Source organism: Coenobita brevimanus, chromosome 53, assembly GCF_032717465.1.
Source record: "Coenobita brevimanus isolate Jiangsu-jjx chromosome 53, ASM3271746v2, whole genome shotgun sequence".
NCBI lineage: Eukaryota > Metazoa > Arthropoda > Malacostraca > Decapoda > Coenobitidae > Coenobita > Coenobita brevimanus.
Window position 1 is genome coordinate 38,761,119 of NC_137006.1, and position 26,276 is coordinate 38,787,394.

Sequence of the window (26,276 nt, forward strand, 5' to 3'; positions counted from 1 at the left end):
GACTGGTTTCGAAACCAGTTGAGGGGCAGGGAGGAATTTTTCCTTTTTGCCACAATAAATATTAGTTAACAGTAGAAATCAGTAGGATAGAGGTTGTGGAAGCAATGAAGAAAGTTAAATCGGGGAAAGCCCCAGGAATTGATGGAGTGTGTGGTGAGATGCTGAAGCATGGGGGAGAGATAGTAGTAGAATGGATGTGGAAGATGTGCAGATTGGCCTGGGAGGAAGGTAGAGTCCCGGAGGATTGGAAGTCAGGTATAATTATTCCCTTGTACAAAGGAAAAGGGGAAAAAGAAGTGTGTGGTAATCATAGGGGCATTTGTCTTCTTAGTATAATAGGAAAAGTGTATGGTAGGATACTTATAGACAGAGTTAGAGAAAGAACAGAGAAATTAGTTGGAGAAGAACAGGGAGGCTTTAGGAAGGGAAGAGGTTGTGTAGATCAGATATTCATTCTTAGATCTTTAGTGGAAAAGTTTCTAGAGAAGGGAAAGAAGTTGTATGCGGCTTTCATGGATTTGGAGAAAGCATATGACAGGGTGGATAGACAAGGATTGTGGAAAGTGTTAAGAATATATGGAGTAGATGGGAAGTTGTTGAATGCTGTGAAGAGTATGTATGATGGTGCTAAGGCTGCAGTGCGTGTGGATGGTGAACTAAGTGAATTTTTCTCTTTGAAAGTTGGTTTGAAACAGGGAGGTGTCATGTCTCCATGGTTGTTCAATCTGTACATGGATGGGGTAATAAAAGAGGTACAAGGTAGGGTAGTGGATGTTGGAGTGGCCCTGGTGAGAGAGGATAGTGTTTGGAAACTCCCTGTACTGTTGTTTGCAGATGATACTGTGTTGTTGAGTGAAGATGAAGGGGAGCTGCAAGGCTTGGTGGATGAGTTTGAGAGAGTGTGTAAGAAACGGAACCTAAAGGTGAATGTAGGGAAGAGTAAAGTGATGGTCTTTGAGAGAGGTGAAGTCAGTGAATGTATAGCGAGGTTGGATGGTGAGGAATTGGAAAATGTGAGTACGTTTAAGTATTTGGGTAGTGTGATGAGTAAGGATGGAGGTTTGGAGGGTGAAGTGCTTGAAAGGGTACAGCAGGGAAGAAAGGTTGCTGGTTCCTTGAAAGCAGTGATAAGAAACAGGGAAGTGAGCATGGAAGTAAAAAAGTTACTACATGACAGTATTGTGATACCAACTCTAACGTACGGAAGTGAAGCTTGGACGTTGTTGGAAGGACACAAGTCAAGAGTGAGAGCAGTGGAAATGAGTTATTTAAGAGGAGCTTGTGGAGTCACGTGGAGAGACAGGCTGACGAATGAGGATATAAAGGAGCGTTGTGGTGTTGATGTGGATGTGATAGGAAGCGTTGTGAGGAACACACTGAGGTGGTTTGGCCATGTGGAGAGGATGGAGGGTGAAAGACTGACGAAGAGAGTGTATGTGAGTGAGGTGGAGGGTGGAAGAGGGAGGGGGAGACCGAGGATGAGATGGAGGGATGAGGTGGAGAGGTATATGAGAGAGGGGGGTGTGAGTTGGGAGCAGGGTAGTGAAATGGCGGGGGACAGGGCGACTTGGAGGCGATTTGTTTGTGGCCACTCCAAACGGGATTGAGGCGTCTGGCAATAGATAGATAGATAGATAGATTCATGCCCATGGTTCTCGTTAATATCTGAATGGCACCGATGTAAACGAAAACGTGATTTACTAGGAAGTGATGGGCTGGATCCCAGAACATAGGTGGCGAATCTGGGGTGGGCTATTGGGTGGGCGGAGAGATGCCTTCCCAGCTCTATTACAGGATCTTTATGTATGATTACTGTAAACCCTATAGTGATTAGAGTATATCGTGGTATGAAGGACGTGTAACTGTTAACCAGTCTAATTCACAACCTCAGTATCCAGTTCACCGTCAGCCCCTTCCTCTTCCCGACAACTTCATGCACTTAGACACGGGTAATGATGGGAAGGGGGGGGGGTAGAGATGACCGTAATGACTGCTACACCATGAACAGAGGATCACTCACACTTGTTTTTACATCAGCGACAGTGGTTCACCTGTCTTCTGTAATGGACTGCAATATACACCGTTACTCAGCCAGGGCAACAGCTCCATGTTCGGATACTGCTGAGATGTGTGGCTCAGTAGTTGCTCTTCGTGAACAGGGCAATGGACCTCGTATTTATCTTTATTCTGTCAATTTCATACAGTGTGAACGATACTCTGTTGTTTAGCATAACAAAACACACTGAAGATAAAGTGTGATTGCATTTAATATAATCGATTTCTGTAACTAATGGCATAGTTAATGTAATATCCGCGTGCTCAGACTGGATAACTACAGACATTAAAATCTTGTTCCACCATTATTGGCTCGAGGATTTGTGAAGGAATGCTTAGGGCATACGACAGTTCCTCAGCATGAACTTAAATGTATATAATGGCAATGTGTAAAGTCAACAGCCAAACATGACATACAGAAAACGGTAACATAAACCTGGGTTCAATAAATCCACCTTTATTTTACATCGCTACCATTCAGATATTAATGAGAACCATGGGCACCATCATTGCTGTCAGACTGTTCATAGTTATTGGTGAAAAAACGAAAACCTACATCGGCCAATCCCTACTCTGTTTGCGATATCAGTCGTCATCCATGATGATACAAAGTAATAAGCTACAAGAGTAATTCCCAATCATTATGACAACAGCTGTAACATATGACAAACTGTAGGGACGTAAAATATATTTGCACATTAGCAAATAGTTACCATACTCATAATTCAGGGATACTGAGCCACCCAGTGGAAAGTGTGTCGTGAATTGTTACAAACCATGATGGTCAATTACAACATGTGGCAACGTCAGCATAACGCTTCATGGTCTGACTGTAAAATTCCATAGTCTCCATGAAACAGTGATTTGGTCCAGTCAGCACTTTGTAATTTATCCCTCTCACTGTAGCTCCTGTCTTATATCAAAGTCCACTGTCTCCTACCCGATCACCCCTCTCCTCGTGCCCCCAGTTCAACCACTGTTTTCTTTTTTTCCTTCTTCTTCTTTCTTTTAATTAATGGCTATAGGCCATAATGTGGCCATTAAGGCCAACAGTCTTTCGTACACAGAGACATACTGTATATACAAAGCCCACAATATAAGGCTCCATATATATATATATATATATATATATATATATATATATATATATATATATATATATATATATATATATGGAGCCTCTGTGGTACAATGGTAGTGTGCATTTTTGTACACGGGTGAAGCAGGGTTCGCTCCCCGCCAGGGTAATAAACTTTGGCAGTGATCACCCGCCCACGTACTGCTCTGGCCGATATGAGGGGTGTTGTGGTTGAGCCAGTGGCGCATACTATAAAGTATGCTTGCACACAGTCGGCTTGCGCTCGCCGATTACACTTGGCTCACAAACTACACACACATCCAAAGCCACTACAACACATTTCAAGCACTTCTCACCCTACATACAATCTCAACCACACAGCCTAAGCCACTTGGTAGAGATACATTTGCTGTATCGTCCTCACTTCGGGCGGGATAGGCTGGTCCTACAGTGGGTACTCAAACCGGTGATGATATATATATATATATATATATATATATATATATATATATATATATATATATATATATATAGAGAGAGAGAGAGAGAGAGAGAGAGAGAGAGAGAGAGAGAGAGAGAGAGTCCTCAATGCACAAAGCAGGTGCGCAGAAAACATGACAAGGGCATAGGAAACAATGTCAGCTAGACTGGTGGTTGAAGGCTGGCTCAAACGGTAGTAGAACTTGATCCAGAGTCTGAGTCGTGATGGGATTAATGAGACTTCACAACCACTATTGCCCCCTTCCTCACCTACCTCCCATCTCCTGTCTTCCGGGTTCCACTCCCTCACCCTTCCTCCTCTTGTGGAGCCACCTCCTGTATGTAGTGAACTTGCTTCTATATCAGAGGTCTACCAATGTCAAGTAATGGGTAGGGAGGAGGGGCGTCACAATAGTTCTCTGTTCGTTGATAGTTGTGAAGAAGCTGACATCTACGACTTATATTATGAGTTTTTGTTAACTGTTGCATGGATCATGTCTCGAAACTAAACCACTCATGAAATCCGTGTCACTCATAATAACTGCCATTATGTAGAGGGTGTATTGTGTGACATAACTGAAAAAAAATCCATAACCATGACATGTTATTATCAGCATATTTTCTAGCAGAACATGCCTTATTTATTGTATTACCACCGATAACTGTGCACAGCGGCAGTGATCACCGCGTTCGGTTCGTTTTTGCGACCGAACGAAACCTGAAGTTCCATCCCTATCAGTGTTACCAGATGCGGAGAGCATTACACCATATCTCTGGTGGACGGGGTGTTTCTGTTTGATATGTCCGCAACTGTACAATAAAAATGCAATTATGTAACAATACAATTATGTAACAATTCATACATTGTTATACAATTCTGTATTACCAGAATCATGATACAAGTTAAGCATAATTAGGCATTACTAAAGGGATAACTGCATATGTAATGTTATGACCAAGCAGTATTACCATTGCACAGTTATATACATATGTCTGTTATACATACACATTTTAGTTTTTACAATATGTTATACAATATTCTATAATCTGTTTTACTATAGTGTATTTGCTCCATTATGTATACAATATGTTTACAATGTATTATGTTTCTAGAATATTATTAGGTCACTACAATATTATCATGATATTATGTCTATACAATGTTATAATCAGTATTATGTATTAATACTTTAGAGTTTGTCACTGATACATGCTGTCGTAGGTTTGCCAGCTGGCGTAACCGAGCGATGTCAGGACTCTTTATTACAATAATACAAATCATAATAGACAGGAACATAAATGTGTAGACTTAAGAATACATGATAGTCAAGCTAGGTGTGGGAAAGGAAATGTATTTGCAAATTTCTGTAAGGAATGCCAAGACTGCAATATGTCACCAGAAATGCTACGTACTCACAGACTTACAGTCTTCTAGAACCCTCACATACGTCCAGTACACGTGACACAAGCTCTCCTACAGTATACAAGAAAGGAGATATTAGACAGGCAGAAGGAAGCGAGCGACAGGGGCAAGAGGTTGTCGAGAGTTAGAGCGAGACAGTCTGGGAGGTAGGTAGTGGGACTCTATGCTTCACTTGTGTGTGAGAGACTTTAGTTAATCTTTTCAAGATAATAAAATTATAAATAGTCCCATACTCATCTTTACCTCTCCTGTCATTGCATGACAAAGGGAACTAAGATTATCTACTTACAAACCCATTCACATATAACTACAGCTCGTCCAAGAGTACAATATATGCAGTAGCTACGAAGCTACTACAAGAGTGTTCCGTGAATGCTGCAAGTTACTGGGGATCGAGAAGACCAGGATGACCCCACTAAGGCCACAGTCAGATGGGATGGTGGAGAAATTCAACCGGACCCTGGGACAAGAACTGGCCAAGTACTGTGTTGATGGACAAACAGAAGCGGACCAGAAATTACCTGCGTTGTTGAACGCATATCAATCTGCATCCTATGAGCCTACTGTCTAAACACCTGCAAAACTGATGTTGGGCCCTGAGTTACATTTACCTGTTGACTTGTTAATGGGAAGACCACCTGGTGAAAAGTTGCATACAGACACCTCCAGCTATACAGAGCATCTTCAGCAATGGCTGGCTGAGGTACATCATCAAGTGAGAGGAGCCCTCAAGTTTTCAGAAGAGGTGACGAAATGCAAGTATGATGCCAAGGCAAGTGAGGTGAGCTTCAAGGATGGTGACCAAGTTTGGTTATACAATCCCCAGCAAAAGAAGGGACAGTCACAGAAGTTGCAGAGCCTGTGGCATGGGCCTTACATTTTGTTGGACCGCCTATAAGACGTAGCATATCGGATTCAGGGAGGCAAGAAGTCTTGCCCAAAGGTGGTACACGGGAATCGTCTGTGGCAGTACCATGGGCCAAGACAGTACAGCTGGGACGTCCCTGAGGAATTGTTCACACCTGCAGCCAAGGATGTTGAGGACGACCACGGAGCTGAAGTGCAAGAGGATTGTGACAGTTTTCCGAGAGGAGAAGTGAATCAGGAAGAGGACGAAGACCTTCCAAGAGGAGTGGACTGTGTGGAGGAATAAGGATGCCGTCGGAAGCAGAATAGAAGACCTGATACAGTGATGGATTATTTTGTGTATAGTCAGATGTTTCATTAGGATTAAGGTTTATGTTTGTATATACAGGGTGTCCCTGGAGTTATGTCAAAAACTTTGAGAAATGACAGATGAGGGAATTCTAAGCAAAAAATGTTATATGAACATGTGTCCAAATATCAACCGTTACGGAGCTACAATTACTGATGACCTCATGGGCGAAAATGGTCTTCATAATTCGCGCATAAGGTCATCAGTAACTGTAGCTCCGTAACGGTTGGGATTTGAACACATGTTCATATAACATTTTTTCCTTAGAATTCCCTCCTCTATCATTTCCCAAAGTTTTTGACTTAACTCCCGAGACACCCTGTATTGTGCAGAGTTGTCGAGACGACAAAGGACTAGGGAGGAGGTATTGTTAAGAAGCGAGATTTGCCATTTGGGCGGTCGAGAAGCTTCTTGACGTTTACCGTAGGCTCCGGTATGAGTCAGAGTTGCTAGTTTGCCTGCTGTTTGTGAGCGTAGTTGTTTCGTAAGTTATGCATAAATTTTTGTGCTCTTTTTTCCTTGTAATGTTTTATCTATGTGATTGCTTATTAAACTATGCAGTTTAATTTAAATTTGTATGCTAAATACTGTACAGTGTTATATAATGTAAGAAAATGTTGACATGTTTTAATGTCTCCTAGTTAGTAACTGTTAGCTGTTGCCCTGTCGAGTTTGTGCTAGAAGTTTCTCGAGTAAAGTAAGGCTATATAAGGGTGGGGAAGAGACTAGAGCGAGTTTAGTCAGTTTTCAGTTCACTCTGAGTGTAGTGCAGTGTCAGTGTAGTTTGTATATTTTCAGTACTTGTGAAAACAGTGTTGTTGGCAAATAGTGAAGAGTTACTGAAGTCTGTATATCATTGGAACTTGTAAAAACAGTGAAGTGTTGTCAAGCATTAAGTGTAACTGCTGTTAGTAAAGTTTGTATAGCTCCAGTGCCTGTGAGAATAGTGAAATGAAGTTGGAATGCATTGTAATTATTGGAAAATATAGACAGTGAACTTAAGAAGCCAGTGTTTATCTACAACGCCTGAGTTGATCTTGTGTGCTGTACACCTAAAGGCTGACCAAGGAAGAACAACTCACTGAGCAACGTCCTTCATGTACTAGACTACTGCTGTTGGAGCCTGTGGCAGTGTGGGGATGTGGATGTAACAATATTAAACAACCAAGGCGAGGTCACATATCCCTGCTACAGCCCCACTCTCACGGGAACCCAATCACTCATAGTATTTCCCACTCCTACACATGGTCTACCATTTACATAAAAACTTTTCACTCCTTTTAGCAACCTACCATCATGTCCACACAATCTTAAAACAGTCCACAAAGCCTCCCTATCAATTCTATCATACACTTCCTCTAAATCCATGAACGCCCAAAACATATTCTTACCTCTCGCTAAATACTTTTCACACACCTGTCTCCCGGCAAACAGCTGATCCACGCATCCTCTCCTTCTCGCAAAGCCACACTGCTCATCACCAATCACTCCCTCTGTACCCTCTCTAACTCTCTTAACTAGCACTCTGCCATACACCTTACCTACAACACTCAACAGACTTATGCCCCTAAAGCTAGTACATTCATACTTATCACCCTTACCTTTATACAGTGGAACCACACAAGCACTTGCCCAATCAACTGGCACTATACCTCTCAAAAAACACACATTCAACAATCTCACTAACCACTCAGTAATAGCTGCTCCACCACTTTTCAGGCATTCCACAGCACACCCATCCATACCTACAGCTTTCCCTGTTTTCATCTCCTTTACTCCTCCATCATGGTCAAAGAATCACTGAACTCTCCTAGCACATTTATTCCTTGCACTCTTCCATCTACTATAAACTCGGCTTCCCTTTCCTCCTCTACATTTAACAATCTTTCAAAATACTCCTCCCATCTCCTTCTTACTGCATCCATCTTAGTTAACATCCTTCCATCCTCTGCTTTTACAAGCTCTTCCTTCCCAGACTCTCCCTTTCACACCCTTTTCACCTCCTTCCAAAACATTTTCTTATTCTGTTGAAAAGTCTCAGTCAACCCCCTACCCTACCTCTCATCTACTGCCACTTTAGCATCATACACAGCCCTTCTCACCCTATTCCTCATTTCCTTATACCTCTCCCATGACACCTCATCCTTCCTCTGCAGCCACACTTCATATGTACGTCTCTTCTCAGCCACAGCCATACGTACTTCCTCGCACCACCATTCACTTCTCTTTCTTACACCACCACGCACTCGTCTCACACCACACACCTCTTCCGCGTGCCCCACCACAGCATTCTTAAGCAATTGCCATTCCTGTTTCACACCGTCATTTTCCTGATCTTTCACTGCATTCCACCCATCTTTCAGTTTCTTCCGATACTCTGTCATATTCTCTCTTTTAACCAACTCGCTCACTTTCTAAACCTGCCTGCCACACCTAACTCTCCTAGCTCTCACCCATCTTTTACCTACTCTCAACTTTCCCTCCACCAGGTAGTGGTCAGACATACCTCTACCCTCCCCTCTCAAAACTTTCCCATCCAACAATCGTCCTCTTACATACCTGGACACAACCACATAGTCCAGCAATGCTCTATCAACAACCTTTCCACCCTCCTGTCTCACCCATGTATGCTTATATTTATATATCTTTCTTCTCAAACAAGGTATTTCCAATCACCATCTCTCGCTCAACACACATCCCTATCATTCGTTCCCCGTTTTCATTTCTTCCAGGCACATCATGTATACCAACTACACCTTCAACTACTACATGTCCCGCTCTAGCATTCAGATCTCCCATCATTACCACATTCACATTCGCTCCAAAACTCTGCAGACACTCATCAACATTATTCCAGGAAGTCTCCCTCTCTTCTGTTCTGCATCCCTTTCGCTACTATATATATATATATATATATATATATATATATATATATATATATATATATATATATATATATATATATATATATATATATATATATATATCCTCACCCTGCCCTTGGGTGGGGAAAGGAGGTCCGGATGATGATGATGATGATGATGATGATGATGATATATACTGTAAATATATATATATATATATATATATATATATATATATATATATATATATATATATATATATATATATATACACACACACACACACACACACACACAAAGGCCTCCCCCAACTTTCTCCACGAATTCCTTGACTGACCCAATCTTTGCCACGTTTTCCCTGCAAAATTCTCAACCTCGTCTCTCCACCTCCTGTCTGGCCTTTTTCTGCTATGCTTACAGTCTCTTGTGTCCAGTCAGTCAGTCTCTTGCTCCATAGATTATCCCTTAATCTTGCTGCATGGCTTGCCCACCTCCGTTTTTGTTCCTTTATAACTTGTATAAAATCTTTGACTTTAGTCTGCTCTCTCACCCAAGTTGATCGTTTCCTATCTCTTAAAGATATTCCCAACATTGACCTTTACATTGCTCTCTGAGAACGAATTAATTTATTTTCCATCGATTTTGTCAATTTCTAGGTCTCACAACCATATGTCATAGCTGGAATTATACATTCGTTATATACTTTTCGTTTCATACAAACTGGCAAGCTACTTTCCATAATGTCTATACGTTCACCGAAACCTTGCCATCCAATATTGTAATGCGTCCTTTTATTTCGCTATCATGATCTTCCTTTAATTTTAGTATTTGCCCCAAGTAACAGTACTCCTCGACTTCAAGAATTTCTTCGCTTACTCTGATGACGCTCTTTGGTGTTTGTGGGTTAAACATTTGTTTTACTCTGGTTCAACTTTTGCCCTACTTTGAGACTTTCTCCATTCAGGTCGTTTAACGTTTCTTGCTATGTTTCTGCTGTTTCTGTGATTAGGACAATGTCATCTGCAAATCTTAAAAGGTTTAGCTTTTCTCCATCTATGTTCACTCCTTTGTTTTCCCAGTCTAGCTTTCTGAAAATACTTTCTAGGCATGCTGTTAATATTTTTGGTGAAATAGTATCTCCTTACGCAGGCCTTTCTCAGTCTCATTTTTTTCCAAGTCCTAATGTAATTTAACTGTAGCAGTTCCCTCTTTATATATGTTTTCGAGCAGTTTTACAATGTTCTCATTCTCGCCTTGCTCTCGCAATGAATTTATAATTGCTGTGCACTCCACTGAGTCGAAAGCTTGATCGTAATCCACAAAACTTAAGCACAGTGGTTTATTATACTCTGTAGTTTTCTCAATGAGCTGATTCATTGCGTGTAGATGATAAGTAGTCGAATACCTGCTTCGGAATCCTGCCTGTTCACGAGGTTGGTTTTCGTCAAAATTTGTTGTTATTCTGTTCGTAAGAACTTTAGTGAAGAGTTTGTAATGATAGTAAGTCGATAGTTACTAAGATCTTTTGAGTCACCTTTTTTGAAAAGTAAAATAACTATTGCATTACACCATGTTCTCGGAAAATTCTTCTTTTTTTATACATTGAGTAAATAAGTGAGCAAGCTTGTTTTGTACTTCTGCATCCAACAATAAATCTGCTACTGTTCCACCTTCTCCCAGAGCCTTCCCTCTTTTCATATTTTTAAGAGAAATATTTACTTCGTCTGGTGTTACCTCAGGTATTTCAGTTCTGTTAACTGAAAAGTTAGCTATTAGTACTATTGTCGTTGATGCATACAGTTCTTTGTAAAATTCTTCAACTCTCTTCACCATCTTTTCTCTGCATTTAATGATTTCACCGTTGTTGTTTTTTTCTTTCAGTGATGAAATTTGTTGCTTTCCTAGTGCCATTGTACCTCGGACCTGTTTCAGACATTTTCCTTTTTTCATGGTTTCTTTGATCTGATCCATGTTTCTCGTCTTTTTTCTTCTCTTTGTCTCTTGTTGATAAGCTTATTTAATTCCGCTCGTTCTGTTTCATCTTTGTTTTTACTTTCATTTCCTTTCTTTTTTCATATGTTCGAGTGTCTTCTTTGAATACTTCTTGGTTTTATTTGTATTAGGTTTTCCTACTACCTCGGCTGATTCTCTTAGCTCTTTTGTTAGTCTGTCATTCAGCTCATTAGTGTCACATTCAGCATTACTTAGAGCCTGAAATTTGTTCCTTATTTCCAGCTGAAAGGCTGCATTGTTTTCGTTTACTTTTACTGGGCATGTCTTTTTATCTTTAATGATCTGCTTTCTTTCACTTCTGAAATTGAATCCTGCTGTGCAAGCCACCATTCTATTGCCACTTTCCATGTTTACTTTGTTGATAACTGTGACATTTGTGATCGTGTTATTCTTATCCTCTATAATGAAGTCGATTTCATTCTTTGTTTCTCCATTTGGACTTCTCCAGGTCCACTTTCTCCCTGTTCTTTTGTGAAACAATGTGTTCAGTATTCTCATGTTGTACATTTCAGCAAAGTTTACCACCATTTCTCCTCTGTCATTCCTTTCTCTCACTCCAGTTTCCCATACATGCTTCTCCATTTTTTGATTTCCCAACTTTTGCATTGAAGTCTCCCATGAGTATAGTATAGGTGGTCTTTTCTTCGTCCATAATCTGGGAGATGCCATCATAGAATGTTTCTATTTCTTCATCTGAGCTCTGAGAAGTTGGTGCATATACTTGTATTACTTTCAGGGAATATTTTTTGCATTACAACCAATGCTGCTCTGCCAGATACGAGTACACTGCTGAATTTAACAATGTTGTCTGCAAGATTTCTCTTAATTAGAAATCCTACACGACTAACTCTATCATTTTGCCTTCCACTGTAGTAAAATAGGTGGTTGCTGTCTCCGAGTTGAATAACTTTTTCTCCTCTTCTGTGTGTCTCACTCAACCCTACAGTATCCCAGCTAATATTTTCCAGTTTAGTCATTAAGTTACCAGGTTTTTAACCTGTGAGGCTTCTTACATTGTATGTCTAGATCTTCACGGATTTCAGTTTGTTTAATATCCCTGTTTCTAACTTGCCAACACAGTGCCTTCTCACTTTCAGTGGCACAGTGCCCATAAGCACAGGAGGTAATGCGGATGGGCCTTTACTAGACGATGACCCAACAGGAATGCCCGTCAAATCATTTGCAATAGAACTATGTTTGGTTGGGAGGACTGTGGCAAATAATTTCACCTCCCTGCCACATAGTTTCTGGTGAGATGTAATTTTTGTTGCCACCTTATTTTTTTATATTCGGTGGCTCCCTATACCGGGTATCTATACAAGGGGTCCCATGGCCCGTGCCGTCTAAGATGGTACTTCGTATACGTACAAGGCCTTCCCCTATCTGCCACCCGGGGACGCTCCAGGTAGCAGTGGGATCCTGCCCCTGGACATACGTACGGTATATACATATATACACAGACACATACACACACACACACACACACACACACACACACACACACATTATATATATATATATATATATATATATATATATATATATATATATATATATATATATATATATATATATATATAAAACGCACATTAGTCACATGCAATGTAACTAGCAAATATCATATTGTGTGTAGTGCAGATTAATACTTATTATCAGTGGTGTGAAGAACATCCATAATTCCCAGACTTTATGACTTCCGACATTTATTATCTTACAGGATATCAAAGCCGGACCAGAAGTAAACACAGAAAGGACTGCTTCGTCTGCGGATCTCTCTCTCTCTCTCTCTCTCTCTCTCTCTCTCTCTCTCTCTCTCTCTCTCTCACCTGATCTACTTCCTCCCAGGTGTAGGAGTACATCAGCTTGTGCATGTGACCGAGAAAGGGTAGTGCTGGAGGTGACGGCACTCCCATGGCAGCCCAGTACCCATGGCGCCATTTAGAGTACCACAGCGCCACAGCCACTGCCACCACCAACACTGCCATCCACACTAGCGCCATCACGCAGGCTCTGTCATTAGTTGTGGCAGGAGGCAGTAGTTGAGAAGGAACAGCAGTGTAAAAAGTATACTTGGTTTATATATTCACACACACACACACACATACACACACACGCACACACAAGTACAGTACAGTACAGTAGTCAATCACGAGAGTATTATGGAAGACTTCAAAAATGATACAGAGACAATTAGGCAAGCAAGCAGTCTGATAGACCAGAGCAGTGATATTGAGGAGAAGATAACACAGGTGAATGAAGCTGTGCAAAGCTACAAAAATGATGTGGAAACCACGTATGCTGAAATGGTGAAAGTAAAGAAAGACTTAGAAACAAGGGTAGAGGAAAAAAGTATTAAAAAGGAAGTGAAAAGAATAATCCAAAACAACCCAAAGTTAGTCAGAGATTCAGTAGATATCAACAAATCTATAGTAATCACTGGTATAGAAGAGGAAGAAGTAAAAAACAAGATCACAAGAGACAAAAAGGAGATGGCAAATGTAACAAGCTTACTGAAAGAAGTATCAGAGGAAATCTGCAGTAAAGATATAGAGGAACACAAAAGGTTAGGGAAATATGAAAAAAGCAAGACAAGACCTCTAAAGGTAACTTTCCAGAGTGTAAACACTGTGGAGGAGATACTAAAAAATGCAAAGAATCTTATGGAAAAAGAGGAGTTCAAAAATGTATGGATAAAAAGATGCCTGACACAAGAGGAACTGGAATTACTGAAAGAGAAGAGGGAGGAAGCAAAAATAAAAAATGAGGGAAGATCAGAAGAGGAGAACACATTTCTTTACAAAGTAATAGGATTGCAGGTACGAAAGTGGTACACAAACAGGAGGGAATAAAAAGGAGGAAGGTACCGTAGCAGAACCATGTCATGACAAGTATATAAACAAGATGATAAAGTTGATGTACTCAAATGTGGATGGAATGGTATCTAAATTACTAGAGATGAATGATTATGTCAGAGAAAATGAACCACATATAATATGCCTAACTGAAACAAAATTAACACCAAGGACATACTAAACTTAGAGGAATACAGTATATGGAGAAGAGACAGAAATTTAAAAAAAGGATGAGGAATTATAATATAAACTAAGAAGAATCTAAAAGTCAATGAAATAAAACTAGATATACCATCACAAGTAGAACTGATTGTAGTAGAGATCAACACATCTGAAGGGAAAGTAATTGTAGCCAATTTGTACATGCCACCAGATCAAACACATGGGAAAGAGACGAATATGAGGACCTGGCAGAGAGTACAATTCAGAGTTTAAGATCATTACTACATAAAATGGAAGAGAAATCGGAAAGAATTATACTAACTGGAGATTTTAATGCAAATATAAATTGGAATACGCTAGATATAATTAGCCAAGAAAGCTGTTGGGACCAAAAGCTCCTGGATCTCGTGCAAGAGTTTCTCTTAACGCAACATGTGAGGGAAACCACCAGAAAAAGAGGAATCGATGTACCTTCAATGCTAAATCTAATATTTACTAGGCAAGAAAATGATATTGACAGTTTAATATATCACCCTCCACTCGGCAAAAGCGATCATGCAGTACTAAATTACAACTTCAGGATAGCATATGACACAGTTACCAGCAATGAAAGTTACAAAAAGAGCCTAAACTATAAAAAGGAAAATTATCAAGACCTAAAGAAGTATTTCTTAGAAGCTGATTGGGAAAATGAGCTTAGAGGACAAGATTTAAATGCTGTATATAAAAAATTCTGTGTATTTTATGAAATAGGAGTCCAGAAGTACATCCCACAGCACAAAGAAGCAGATAAGAAAATACAGAAATGGTTCAATACAGAATGTAAAAAATCAAAAGAAAGAAGAGATTTGTTGTGGAATAGACACAGAAGACACAATAGTGAAAGGGCGTATAATAATTACAAACAGGCAAGAAAAGATTATACAAGAATAAGGAGGGAAGCCCAAAAACAGTTTGAGGAGGATATAATAAATAAAAGTAGTGTTCAACCAAAGCTATTTTACAGCTATATCAGAAGCAAAACCAAAGTAAAAGATATAATACAATCCATTACGGATGAGGGAATCACCTAAACACAAGAGGAAGATATTTGTGAAGCGCTAAATAAGAATTTCCAATTAGTTTTTACAGATGAAAAAAATTTTGAGAGGGACTATGTGGAACAGGCATATCCACACATACTACCAGATATACAATTAGCAGAAAAAGTAATACAGGAGTAGTTAAGTAAATTAGACAGAGGAAAAGCAAGTGGTCTCCTGATGAAATTTCATTTTGGGTACCACGAGAATGTGCAAAGGAGTTAAGTAAACCATTATTTTTAATTTTCAAGAAATACTTGAGTCATGGTAAATTACCTGATATTTGGAAGAAAGCAAATATTGTCCCCTTATTCAAGAAAGGAAATAGGCAAAATCCACTCAACTACCGACCAGTATCACTGACCAGTGTTGTAAGCAAGGTATTAGAAAAGCTTATAAGAAAAGCTTGGGTACATCATCTAGAAGAACACAGTATGATAACAGAAAGACAGTTTGGTTTCATAAAAGGAAAATCATGTGTTACTAATCTGTTGAGCTACTATGACAGAGTAACAAACACAATACAGGAAAGAGAAGGATGGGTGGACAGTATCTATTTAGATTTCAAGAAAGCATTTGACACAGTACCACACCAAAGACTTTTATGGAAACTGTACCATCAAGGAGGAATTCGAGGCAAACTGTTTTGTTGGATACAAGATTTTCTCATAAAAAGAGAAATGAGAACAGTACTAAGGGGAAACTACTCATCATGGAAAGAAGTGACTAGTGGAGTACCACAGGGTTCAGTGCTGGCACCAATCATGTTTTTAGTGTATGTAATTGATATAAACAGTAACACTGGAAATGAGACCTATCTGAATATGTTTGCAGATGATGCAAAAATACAAAGGAGAATTACTAACACAGACTCTTGTAAAGAGCTACAAGAAGAATTAAATAAACTTCATGAATGGAGTAATACATGGCAAATGGAATTCAATGTGGACAAGTGTCATGTAATCAAGTTTGGTAAAAGTGAAAAAAGACCTGATTGGGATTATACGTTAGGAAATAAAACCCTTTACACATCAGAAAGAGAGAAGGAACTAGGTGTGATTATCAATAACAGACTATCTCCGGCTGACCACTTCAGCGAGAAGGTACGGAACATGTATACACTGCTTGCAAATATGAGAATAGCATTCACATACATAAATGAAGACATGCTAAGAAGGATAATAACATCATTCATTAGACCAACCCTGGAGTATGCATCAGTATTCTGGAGTCTTCATCTCAAAAAACACATAGACAAGATTGAAAAAGTTCAAAGGGCCGCTACAAGACGGATACCAAGCTTAAGGGACCTAAGCTACGAAGAAAGACTAAATAAACTGAATCTACCAACACTACAGGAGAGAAGGAAAAGAGGTGGCATCTATCTATCTATCTATCTATTGCCGGACGCCTCAATCCCGTTTGGGGTGGCCACAAACAAATCGCCTCCAAGTCGCCCTGTCCCCCGCCATTTCACTGCCCTGCTCCCAACTCACACCCCCCTCTCTCATATACCTCTCCACCCCATCCCTCCATCTCATCCTCGGCCTCCCCCTCCCTCTTCCCCCCTCCACCTCACTCACATACACTCTCTTCGTCAGTCTTTCACCCTCCATCCTCTCCACATGGCCAAACCACCTCAGTGTGTTCCTCATAACGCTTCCTATCACATCCACGTCAACACCACAACGCTCCTTTATATCCTCATTCGTCAGCCTGTCTCTCCATGTGACTCCTTAGGCTCCTCTTAAATAACTCATTTCCATTGCTCTCACTCTTTGACTTGTGTCTTTCCAACAATGTCCAAGCTTCACTTCCGTACGTTAGAGTTGGTATCACAATACTGTCATGTAGTAACTTTCTCACTTCCATGCTTACTTCCCTGTTTCTTATCACTGCTTTCAAAGAACCAGCAACCTTTCTTCCCTGCTGTACCCTTTCAAGCACTTCACCCTCCAAACCTCCATCCTTACTCATCACACTACCCAAGTACTTAAACGTACTCACATTTTCCAATTCCTCACCATCCAACCTCGCTGTACATTCACTGACTCCACCTCTCTCAAAGACCATCACTTTACTCTTCCCTACATTCACCTTTAGAGGTGACATGATAATGCTGTATAAATGCATATCAGGGAAGGAGAAAATAGACATAAATGATTACTTAACATTTGGGGAAGCATCAGCAAGAGGACACTGCAAGAAACTGCATAAGAAGAGAGGTGATAAAGACGTAAGGAAATTCAGTTTCCCAAACAGAGCAATTGATCAATGGAATGCATTACCGAATGAAATAGTGTGTGCCAAAACAATTCACAAATTTAAGGATATGTACGATAAATATGGTTTAAGACACGGGACAGTACGAGCTTGACTCATTCCTGTAAAGATACAATTAGGTAAGAACAATTAGGTAAGGTAAGCACACACACACACACACACACACACACACACACACACACACACACACACACACACACACACACACACACACACACACCAAAACAACCTCTTTCCAACTTCACACCAAAACATACAGATACAAGATGATAATAATAATAATAATAATAATAATAACTGTTGCTTCAAAATATAACCTTTGCAACATCATAACAGAAATATAAGTAATACCCATACACATATCTATCATCGCAAAATAATCGTTGTAAAATTATAATGGAAACAGCCCAATAATAAAACAACAAACACACAAATATTGCACAAATACTTATGTAACATCACAACATAACCACCTTTGTATCATCATAAAAAAAAAAAAACTCTGTAACATAACATCATTAGCATATGAGTATGACACAAGCTCCTCACTTTCACAAGTTGATCATGGTCATTTGATAATAAATCAACATCAAAATATTATTATCTGCTGGTGTCATACAAATAGAAGGTGGACTTATTCCACTTCAGGGTGGGGCGCCCCTGCCGATGTTAGACGTCGGTTGTTGGCGACTCAACCAACAACCACCTAATCTCTATCCAACTTGTGGGAGGGTGAATGAGACCTCAAAAGGATTAAAAACAATATCTTTCCAAGGGCATATTCTCTACGCATAGCCTGTTTATCTGGCCACCCATCAGCTTGGAGTCGGTGGAAGAGCTTTATTCACTTTGACCAACGGTGACTTCTGCAAGATTGGATTCTGAATGATGCTGCAGTCACGCATCTGATCTTCCACTGTTGCCCCACTTCTCTTTCCACTAGATGATGCAATCTAGAGCATTTTTTGCAGACTTACCATTCTCTTTTTCATTCCTATTTCTGATTCTCATTTCTGTCGCTGCTGTCTTTTCCTCCTTAGATCATTTCTCTCAAACAGAGGTGGGGCTTTTATCTATCCTATTTTTAAGGATGCGAATTGGGGACGTGCTTTCTGATGCCCGTCCACTCAAAGATGGGGTGCCGCAGGGTAGTATTCCTAGTGTCACGCTTTGTTGTAGCTATCAACAGTGTTATCAGTGTAGTACCCGATGGGGTCCATGGTTCTCTGTATGTTGGTGACCTGTTAGTCTCCGTCTCTGCCTCTCGGACATCTATGGTTGAGAGGAAATTGCAGTTGGCACTTAATAGGATTTCCCAATGGACTGAGACTCATGGTTGCCGTTTTTCCTTTGCGAAGACTATGGCTATACATTTTTGTCACCTTCGTGGTAATTATCCGGACCCATACCTATTTCTTAATGGTTGCAAAATTTCATGTGTGGAGGACACTGTTTCTGGGTCTTATCTATGATAGACGACTGACCTGGGTACCACATTCCTGATATATTAATTCAGCCTCTATTAAGGCCATGTGCCTCCAGAAGGTTCTGGCTCATACCTCTTGGGGTGCTGACTGACAGACTCTCCTCCTCTTGCACGGATCTTTTATTCTTTCTAAACTTCATTGAGTATGGGTGTGAGGTTTATTCTTCCATTGTGGAGGCCCGTCTCCATGCATTGGATTCTGTGCACCATGCTGGTGTGCGTCTGGGAACTGGAGCTTTTAGGTCGTCCCCGATTTCGAGTTTGTTTGTGGATGCTGGCGCCCTCTCCTTGAACTTGTGCCACCAGTCGTTGATGTTTAGGTGTTGGTATTGGGCTCACCACCTCCAGGATTCAGTGCCCAGTGTCCTTGTCTCTCGGAATTCCCTTTCTTCTCTTTATGTGGCCCGCCCAAGTTTCTCCGAGCCTTTTGGTTATAGGGTCAGGCCTGTTATGTCAGCTGGCTCTTCATTGTCAGTTTGTACCCATCGTATCCCTAGGGTAGGCTATTGGCTGCTCCCTCGCATGTCAATCTGTAGGTCTATTATTGATAAAGAGTTCTCTTCCCTCTCATGTGTCACTTTCCCTGTTTTTAGAGTATTCCTCCACCCATGAGGGCTCATTCCCTCTCTATACAGATGGTTCTAAGTCTGATGCTGAAGTAGGCTTTGGTGTCGTCTTCCCTTCCTTCGGTCGGGGCAGCAGCCTTCCTAGTATTGCATCAGTTTTTACAGCGGAACTGATTGCAGTTTTACTTGCTCTTCATATCAATTTTACTCTCCCACAATCCTCTTTTATTGTTTTCAGCGACTCTCACTGTGCTTTTTCTGCACTGGAATCTTTTGTTTCCTCTCATCCATTGATTTTACCAATTTTGGAGTGGCTTTGCCTACTCGGCCGTCGTGGCCGCCAGATGGGATTTTGTTAGGTTCCGGCCCATGTGGGAGTCTCGGTGAATGAGCGGGATGCTGGCTAAGGCAGCAGTGGCTCAACCTGCTCCTGCTTTGGGGTTCCTACCTTCTCAGTTTCTCCCTGTGTCTAATTTTCGCCTATATTTTGACGGTCTGGTTCGACACTGTTGGCAGGAACACTGGAATGCTGTGGGGGCTAACACACTGCATACAGTCTGCGCAAAAGTGGGCTTCTTTAATTGCTGGAGCTTGTCTCGCCAGTGGGAGATGGCCTTATGCCGGCTCTGCAGTGGCCACGCCCGTTTCTCTCATTCCTACTTGATGGAGGAGGGGTTCCCCTTCTGTCTGTGAAGACTGTCAGACTGTCTTGTCCCCTTAACTGTCCGGCACTTGCTGGTGGAGTGCCCCAGTCTTGGGCATTTACGTCACCGATACTTTTCTGACCACCGGGCGAATGATGGCGCGTATTGTCTTTCGTCTGTGCATGGTGAGGATGCCTATCTTATGGGAGGGGGAACCTTCTTGTTTGTGGAGGAGGCCGGGCTACTTTGCAAGATTTAGTGTCTTTTTACGTCCCTTTATTCGATTTTTCCTTTTTTATTTCTTGTGTGCTTTTCTTCCTTTTTAGTGTTTTGTTTTAGCCTATGTTTTGTTTTGTTGCAGTTTGTGTCCGACAGCATGTGACCCTGGCAGTTGCACCGCCAGTTATGTTTTAGTCAATCAGTCAATCAGTCCAATTAGTTGGCATATTGGAAGGATCTGAGGACTACGGATGTATTTCTTGCAATTTCTCACGTCTCGCAATCTTCCCTTGACCGTGGTTCTGAGACCAAGAGAGTATAAATGGACTTCTCTGCTGCTTGTGATTGTGTGAACCACGAAGGATTGCTATTGAAACTGCGTAGCATTATCACTGGTGGTCCATTTCTGTCCAAGCTAATGCGGTTTTTTAAGGGTAATGAACATCGTGTTTGCGAGGATGGGTGTTACAGCAGCTGGCATGATTATTCATTCAATTGTGCCTCAAGGTAGCGTTCTTTGAACTTTACTTTTTATAATCTACACCAGCGATCTGCTTCGGCTTACTAAAAACGAGCCGTATTGTTATGCTGACGATCCCACATTGATTGCCACCTTCCCATCTGTTCAGTCACGTATGTCTGTCTGCCGGTCCATCAATGAAGATTTGGCTCTCAATTCACAGAGATGCTAAAAGTGGGACGTGAACATCAACCTATCGATGACAAAACTGCAGTCTGTTTCTCGTTCTTAAAATCGATTCCCGCCCCAGGATCTCCTGTTCCTTGATGGATCAATTCTAGCAGGGTGCCTAGAATTTGATATCGGGGGGAATAAATTCGACTCGAAACCGACCTTTGAATGTCGTGTCCGTTATTTGCTTTCTTTTGCGTCTCATAGGCCCAGAATACTGAAGAAAGCATAAACTCGTAAGGTCTTCACTCTTCTATTTCTGCTTATTGCTTTCATTGTTTCATCCTCCCGCTCCTTGAGTACGTGCACCGGTGTAAGCGTCATGCACAGAGTAGCATCTTTGTCTGATCGACAAGCCTTTCACACTGCGAAGTTTCTGTGCGATGGTGAAGTGCTGTGTAATCTAACACATAGTCTTGCTGTAAGCAGTTTGTGCATGCTGTACAAGATCCTGTCCAACACTACTTACCCTTCCGTCATGATTGGTGCATCCACTATATTTCCAGATGGTTAGATGTCACACCAGCCAGTTTCAGCTGTACTTCCTTCCTAACACAGTACGCATTTGGAACTCTCTGGAGGGAGAGGTTTGTGCTGCAGTGTTCAGATTATCATGTCGAAAGCCAGTTTGTTTTTTATTCGTCATGACATTAACTGGTTTCTTGGCTCGTAGTTTGTTACGATTCATCTGATGTTTATAATGTGTTGCGTTGTGTTGTTTATCGCTAGTTGTTGCAAAGAACTTAATACTGATTGTTATCACCGTCAGATGTTCATTAAGTTTTAAACAATGTCTATATCAGGATACCACCAAGCTTTGAATTATACGGTCGTCATATACAGCGGCAACTCAAAGGTAAACACTTTCATTTCACGACTTTTGTGTTTTCCTCGCTTCGTTTTTTCCCTTTCGATGCTTCAGGTGACTAAGGGCTGCCCCAGCAGCTTATGGTCCTCATAGTCCTCAACCACTTCCTGTTCTGCCTGCTGCATTCAGTTTGATGATGATGATCATGATGATGATGATGATCACGATGATGATCATGATCATGATGATCAAGATCATCATCATCATCATCATCATCATCATGACATGATCATCATCATCATGATCATCATCATCATCATCATCATCTTCATCATCATCCGGACCTCCTTTCCCACCCTAGGGCAGGATGAGGAATAGCAACGTCCAGACAGCCCAAGTTTGCCCAATCCAATAGGCCACGCTTCCATTCACTCACCATTTAAGCCCCCGGAATCCTGGCTCTGTCAGATACGCCAAAAAACTTTCACCACATTCTGCAGCTTCTCATAAACGTATTCGATAGAGTCAATCCGAACGCTGTCATGTTAAAATGGGGTGCCAAATCCCTGATCATGCACTTCCCACAACATTCATCCAGCCAGCTCGATCTCTCTCTGCCCCACGTTACTGATGAATTATCCATAAATTTTAGTGATGAGTCGTATTGGTATCATGCAAAACAAACACAGTATTACATCAGGAAACTGATGAAACTCAGTGAGTATGACTGTCAGTTGTTCTCAAGAATTTTGTGGTATCTGGAAAAAAAAAAAAAAAAAAAAAAAAAGTTGGCGTACACCTCTCACCGGTTCAGCGCAGACCCCGGAGTTTGAACCAGCGGTTCTCTTAGCCGAAGCTGCAGTAACAAACAGAAGTTCAGTCTAGGTCTTCAAGCAGTTAATTAATCCCGCCGCAATATTCAGTTTTCCCCCCACCTATAATAATTTTCTACACACACCCTCATTGAGACAGCAATATTTGGAGTGGTATTTGTCGGCTGGAGAAAGTGATTTATTCCACAGTGATCAAGCCACAATCCCACGGGGGGAAAAAAATCTTTCAAACTCTCCTATTGTATTTTTCTTGGTCTGCAACATTCCTCTCACTCTACCTACTTCTGCCGATGTGTGCATCGTCTTTATCATGTTTTCATCACCCATTCTTTTTATACCACTATACCTCTCCCATACCCTAGTTTGCCTTTTCGGTAATATAAGCTAAGTCGGCTTCTACACCAGTCCCTTACGATGTCATTTCTCACTCTATCAATCCATATCCACTCATAACCTCAAACACTTCAGTCCAAACACATCCTTTTCCGGTTCATAAAAATTTGGAACCCTTGCCTCACATTCTCATATAACGCATACCAGTCTTTACATGAAGACACATTAAGCTTTCCTTATGACATTTCTCAGTGTCACTAATCTTTTGCCTGTTCTGTTGTGTGGCTTACTGCACTTCCCTGAATTCCATCTTCATTTATGTCTGCCCCTGCTCCCCTGGATATTTAAAAAACAAAACTATTTCCTCTAAATCTTTCATACTTAATCATACTATCGTACTGTTGTCCTCTATCTTACTGTTACATTTCATTAATTGGATTCACTCACAATTTTCATCTTTCACAAGCTTGTCTTAATTCATTTATTAAATGCTAAGTTAACTTTCCGAGTCAGCGAATAATGGTATACCATTTGCAACCTACATCTGGTATGCTATCCAGTCTCCCCCCTCTCCTCCTTTCACCAATGTACTTCCATTAACTTCTCACACAAGAATATCGACGAAGAGACATAGCAGCTCATGCCACATCACTTGTCCTTGACACGACCCTACCTTTACGTCAGATCATTCACTCTCATCCTTTTGCTACCGACCACATGCTCTATTCCTCTGATAATAATAAAAAGAAGGAACACTCTAAGACTGCAACACTCACAAACACCACTTGGACTAACAGCCGAACATTTGACTTTGCCCAGTGATTTTGACCTTTCACCCATTTCTCTTAAAATCGAATTCTGCATAGTCCATTGAACCTTAACGCTTCTAACAAGTTTGACAGAAATCCGATCAAAAGTGCTCGAGCTGACTTTGTTGTGGGACTTTGACTTTTGAGTGATTGCTATCTAAATCAAATCTGTGACCCCGGCCATACACTGAACGCTTCTACAAAGTTTCGCGTAAATCGGATAAAAACTGCGTAAGTTGACCTTCCCATGTGACCTTAACTTCTGACCTAATGTTCCCAAAAACACTAAGTCAACACTTTGTCTTATCCTTAACCCTGTCTCCTAATTTGATCAAAAAATATATATATTTATTTTTTATTTAGTGCACACAGAGGCACACTGGTCAAGTTTTACTGTGCCTTATGACTTTGACATTTGACTGATTATCGAAACAAAGCCCCTTCGTTCTTGCTATACACTTAACCCGTCCACAAAATTTGGTCTAAACTGGATATTTTTAAAATAAACCTGGGCAAGTTAGACTTTGACCTGGCCCTGTGACTTTAGCCTTTGACATAATTTTCTCAAAAACAATATGTCACCACCTTATATATCCCGTGCTTTCTACCTATTTGGATAAAACTGCTTGAGACACTGTTACCACACACACACACACACACACACACACACACACACACACACACACACACACACACACACGCGCACACACTCACGCGCACACACACACACACACACACACACACACACGATAGTTGGTTAAAAACATACACACACGATATTATTAACACACACACACACACAGAAAATAATCTGTTAACACACACAAACACACACACACACAGAAAATAATCTGTTAACACACACAAACACACACACACACACACACACACACACACACACACACACACACAGAAGATAATCTGTTAACACGCACACACACACACAAACACACACACACTAGGAGTCAAGGAGAACAGACGTGCGTCGTCGCGCTCCAAGCCAGCACGGCCAGTGGCATTACCTAAATTAGTATCTTTATGAGTCAAGCTCTGTACCAGGTTAGACTAAATGATTTTTTATTATTAAATGAAAAAAAATAAGAAGAAGTTTAAACAAGACTTGTTCAAACAGAAAAGAGAACCGAGTGGCGAAAGAATGCGCTCAGTCAGCTGAGGCTTGTTTAGACTACAACTGCCCGGGGGAATGTAGGTACATGTACTGTGTGCTTTTAGTATTGCAAAATGGACACATACTTTAGTAAAGCAAATTTGGAAAAGAAAAGGAATAAAGGTAGAAAGCAAGATGATGATTTCTACTAAGAACTGGTTGAAGTTGAGACTCACAAGAGACTGGTTGAACGTGTACACAAACTGGAAATGGCTTTCAAAAATGAAATTGATGAAATAAAGAAGCAGATGCACTTGCAAAAGGAAGAAATAAAAAAATTAGGAAGGAAGGCCAACAAGAAAGACACAACCATCAGTGAACTAACAGTGGAATTGAGTACACTTAGGAAGAAAATGAGTGAAATGGCAAGTACAGTAGTCAATCACGAGAGTATTATGGAAGAGTTCAAAAATGATACAGAGACAATTAGGCAAGTAAGCAGTCTGATAGACCAGAGCAGTGATATTGAGGAGAAAAAATGATGTGGAAACCACTTATGCTGAAATGGTGAAAGTAAAGAAAAACTTAGAAACAAGGGTGGAGGAAAAAAGAATTAAAAAGGAAGTGAAAAGAATAATCCAAAACAACCCAAAGTTAGTCAGAGATTTAGTAGATATCAACAAAGCTATAATAATCACTGGTATAGAAGAGGAAGAAGTAAAAAACAAGATCACAAGAGACAAAAAGGAGATGGGAAATGTAATGAGCTTACTGAAAGAAGTATCAGAGGAAATCTGTAGTAAAGACGTAGAGGAACACAAAAGGTTATGGAAATGGAGAAAAGCAAGACAAGACCTCTAAAGGTGACTTTCCAGAATGTAAACACTGTGGAGGAGATACTAAAAAATGCAAAGAATCATATGGAAAAAGAGGAGTTCAAAAATGTATGGATAAAAAGATGCCTAACACAAGAGGAACTGGAATTACTGAAAGAGAAGAGGGAGGAAGCAAAAACAAAAATGAGGGAAGATCAGAAGAGGAGAAGAACACATTTTTTTTACAAAGTAATAGGATTGCAGGTACGAAAGTGGTACACAAACAGGAGGGAATAAAAAGGAGGAAGGTAGCAGAACCATGTCATGACAAGTATATAAACAAGATGATAAAGTTGATGTACTCAAATATGGATGGAATGGTATCTAAATTACTAGAGATGAATGATTATGTCAGAGAAAATGAACCACAAATAATATGCCAACTGAAACAAAATT

At 40.6% G+C, this 26,276-nt stretch overlaps 1 protein-coding gene across 1 annotated transcript in view; it reads right to left on the bottom strand.

Annotated features, from left to right (window-relative positions):
• The window catches only part of LOC145400693 (cytochrome P450 9e2-like), a 120,146-nt gene extending 107,125 nt beyond the window's left edge, over positions 1 to 13,021 (bottom strand). The window contains exon 1 of the mRNA XM_080273129.1: positions 12,956 to 13,021. Coding sequence (XP_080129255.1) covers positions 12,956 to 13,000 — 45 coding nt within the window. The 5' untranslated portion in view covers positions 13,001 to 13,021. The remainder of the gene's footprint in view (positions 1 to 12,955) is intronic.
• Between the last annotated feature and the right edge of the window lie 13,255 nt (positions 13,022 to 26,276).